This window comes from Austrofundulus limnaeus, unplaced genomic scaffold (assembly GCF_001266775.1).
Source record: "Austrofundulus limnaeus strain Quisiro unplaced genomic scaffold, Austrofundulus_limnaeus-1.0 Scaffold32, whole genome shotgun sequence".
NCBI lineage: Eukaryota > Metazoa > Chordata > Actinopteri > Cyprinodontiformes > Rivulidae > Austrofundulus > Austrofundulus limnaeus.
In genome coordinates, this window is record NW_013952434.1 from 877,604 (window position 1) to 880,156 (window position 2,553).

The 2,553-nt window shown below is 42.3% G+C and overlaps 1 protein-coding gene across 1 annotated transcript in view; it reads right to left on the reverse strand.

The window, feature by feature from the left end:
- Window positions 1-559: 559 nt before the first annotated feature.
- cd164l2 (CD164 sialomucin-like 2) overlaps window positions 560-2,553 on the reverse strand; it is a 3,398-nt gene continuing 1,404 nt past the window's right edge. The window contains exons 3-6 of the mRNA XM_014005677.1: window positions 2,368-2,460; window positions 2,246-2,287; window positions 1,769-1,916; window positions 560-1,551 (exon numbers count right to left, since the gene is read on the reverse strand). Coding sequence (XP_013861131.1) covers window positions 1,536-1,551; window positions 1,769-1,916; window positions 2,246-2,287; window positions 2,368-2,460 — 299 coding nt within the window. The 3' untranslated portion in view covers window positions 560-1,535. The remainder of the gene's footprint in view (window positions 1,552-1,768; window positions 1,917-2,245; window positions 2,288-2,367; window positions 2,461-2,553) is intronic.

Below are 2,553 nucleotides of genomic sequence, written 5' to 3' on the forward strand. Positions count from 1 at the left end.
CACACACACACACACACACACACACACACACACACACACACACACACACGGATGTTTTACCAATGGCAGGGTGGAGGAGGTGAAGTTGTCCACACCTGTTAAACACACACATGCTGTTCTGCTTGTTTTCTAAGGAAAGAAAACCTCAGTAGCACATTAACCAAGCTCCACTTTATCTGTGCTTCACTTCCTCTTTTTTCACACAGTGGAAATGTGTTTGCATGGAGAAGGAGGGCGAGTGAAAAAGAAGCTTGTGTTCCGTCCCGTCCTTTGTCAACAAACTTGGACGACAGCCACCGTCTGCTCAGTTGGGAAAAAACCTTTTTGTGTGGGTTTATTCAAGCCTTTAAGTCCTGGCAAAGCATCCGTACTGATCCCCAGCCCCCYCCACCAGCAGCACCCATCAGTGGGCTGCCTGTGCTGCACACTGCTCAGGTGAGTGAAGGATTCTTATCAGGAGATTCTGTCAGACTGCAGCTCCCTCCCACAACTGCCAGGAGCAAACACAAACACATCCCTGCTGCTAACGATGAGGCGAACTGTCTCACGACACGCAGCAAGAGCTCTTCACACAGAGTTTATTCAAGCAATCCTAAGAGTCCAAAAATAAATCATTAACACAGACAGAATTAACATAAATACACAGAAATGTTCATTTTCATATAACCTAAAAGCCAATAATTAAAACTGAATATATGACATTAAAAAGTACAAACAAAACCTTTTAATTCTGCATAAATTTGATTCAAACCAACTCAAATCAATTACACAAATATGTCACATGTCACACTTATTGTTAATAAAAACCAAAAGACGGAACTTTTTAAAAAGTGGAAACGACATTAAAACAAATAAAACATTCAATTTGTTTTTTGCCGACCAGAATGTTGTCAGATAAAATGTTTTGCCAGCAAACAGAACTAAAATCTGAGTTTTCTTCCTCGTAGAACAAAGAGTTTTGATTAAAGACGAGAACTGGAGCATCAAAAATGTATTTTTTAATCTCTAAAACACGGTGGTGGTAGCATTATGGTTTGCGCTTGCAGCTGCGACATAAGATGCCATGTAATCTTTTTTAAAAAAAACAATAAGTCAAATTAAATATGCAAGCTGAATTGTAGCTCCCCATTACATAAAACACATGCAGTTTTACTTCCTGTTGTCAGCAGGAAGTGGATATACGAGGTGTTTCCAGTAATATTTTCAAATAAACAAACATGCACTGCGTTCACAAACTGTACGGCATGCAAATATTAGATTATTATGCAGCTCTGAAATATTACAGCACACAAACCGATGAGGATGTCAGCTTAATGCATGAAGGTGGAAMTGAAAACATTAATGTAAACACATGCATTTTTTATATTTATTKTTAAGTTTTGGATAAATGCTCCCTTAGGAGCTCAGGGGTTTCAAACCAAAAAGGACAAGGGCTTTAAAAAAAAAAAAGTCTTCTTGTCGTCATTACTGGGTTAGTCACGATTCTGCTCACTGCTGTCTTCCCTCCGGTCTGTTCATCCTTCAACGTCTCGTCCTCACTGAGGCTGCTCTCTGTGCCGGGACAGAACAAATCGTATATCGACTGATTCGTCATCAGGGCTCAGTCTGAGCAGGAAGTGCTGAAGGTGARTGTAGTTTACACTGAAAGCTGTGAATCATTTCTGCCACCAGAGGCTGCTGCATCCAGTGACACAGACAGGAGAAATACACTGCTCTAACACATGTCCCTCAAAAACAAACAACAAAGAAGGAAAAAAAAACAACTCACATGGGGTCATAGCTGCTTTGCTCTTTGGATTTGAGGAARCGCATGGCGAAGAAGCCGCCTGCCTGCAGAAACAGCACCAGGATGATGCCTCCTATGAAGCTGGACATGTCAAACTTAGCCTGAGAGAACTCGGAGGACTTGTCACCACCTTGAAAAAAAAATAAAGCCTTGTGATAAAAATTTACTGTTATTTGGATTTAAAGAAACARCCTCAAAACGAGTTGATCTGCAACACAGATCAGAAAAGGGGGTGAAAGAGGGGCTTGTGGAGTTACAATAAAGAGGAATTCAGACCAAAGCGTTGCAGCTCTGGTTGATTTAAATGTGAAACAGAAGGATGTGAAAGCAGAAGATGTCTCGTTCAAAGGTATGGCTGATTGGAGAGCACGTTGCTTCAAATGGGATTAGCAGTCAGGTTTTTGACGTAAAAACAGGAAGCAGGAGGTAGATGCTCGAGGCATGGCTGATCCAATTTACCTGAGTCACCTTCAGTTCCGTCAACAGCTACAGACTCTACAACTGAGAGTGGGGGGGAAATTATGACAGTTAGTGTCGACTCCGAGACACTCAGAGGTCCGTTTTCCTGCGTCGTGTCATACCTGTGCACAGTTCTGACACTCTGGTCCAGCTGCAGTTCATGCTGTTGTCTGCTGAATCGCCCTCATCGGTCACACACGCCCCGGTACCATTATCTGTGACAGAGGAAAGGCATTCAATGTGTGTGTGTGTGTGTGTGTGTGTGTGTGTGTGTGTGTGTGTGTGTGTGTGTGTGTGTGTGTGTGTGT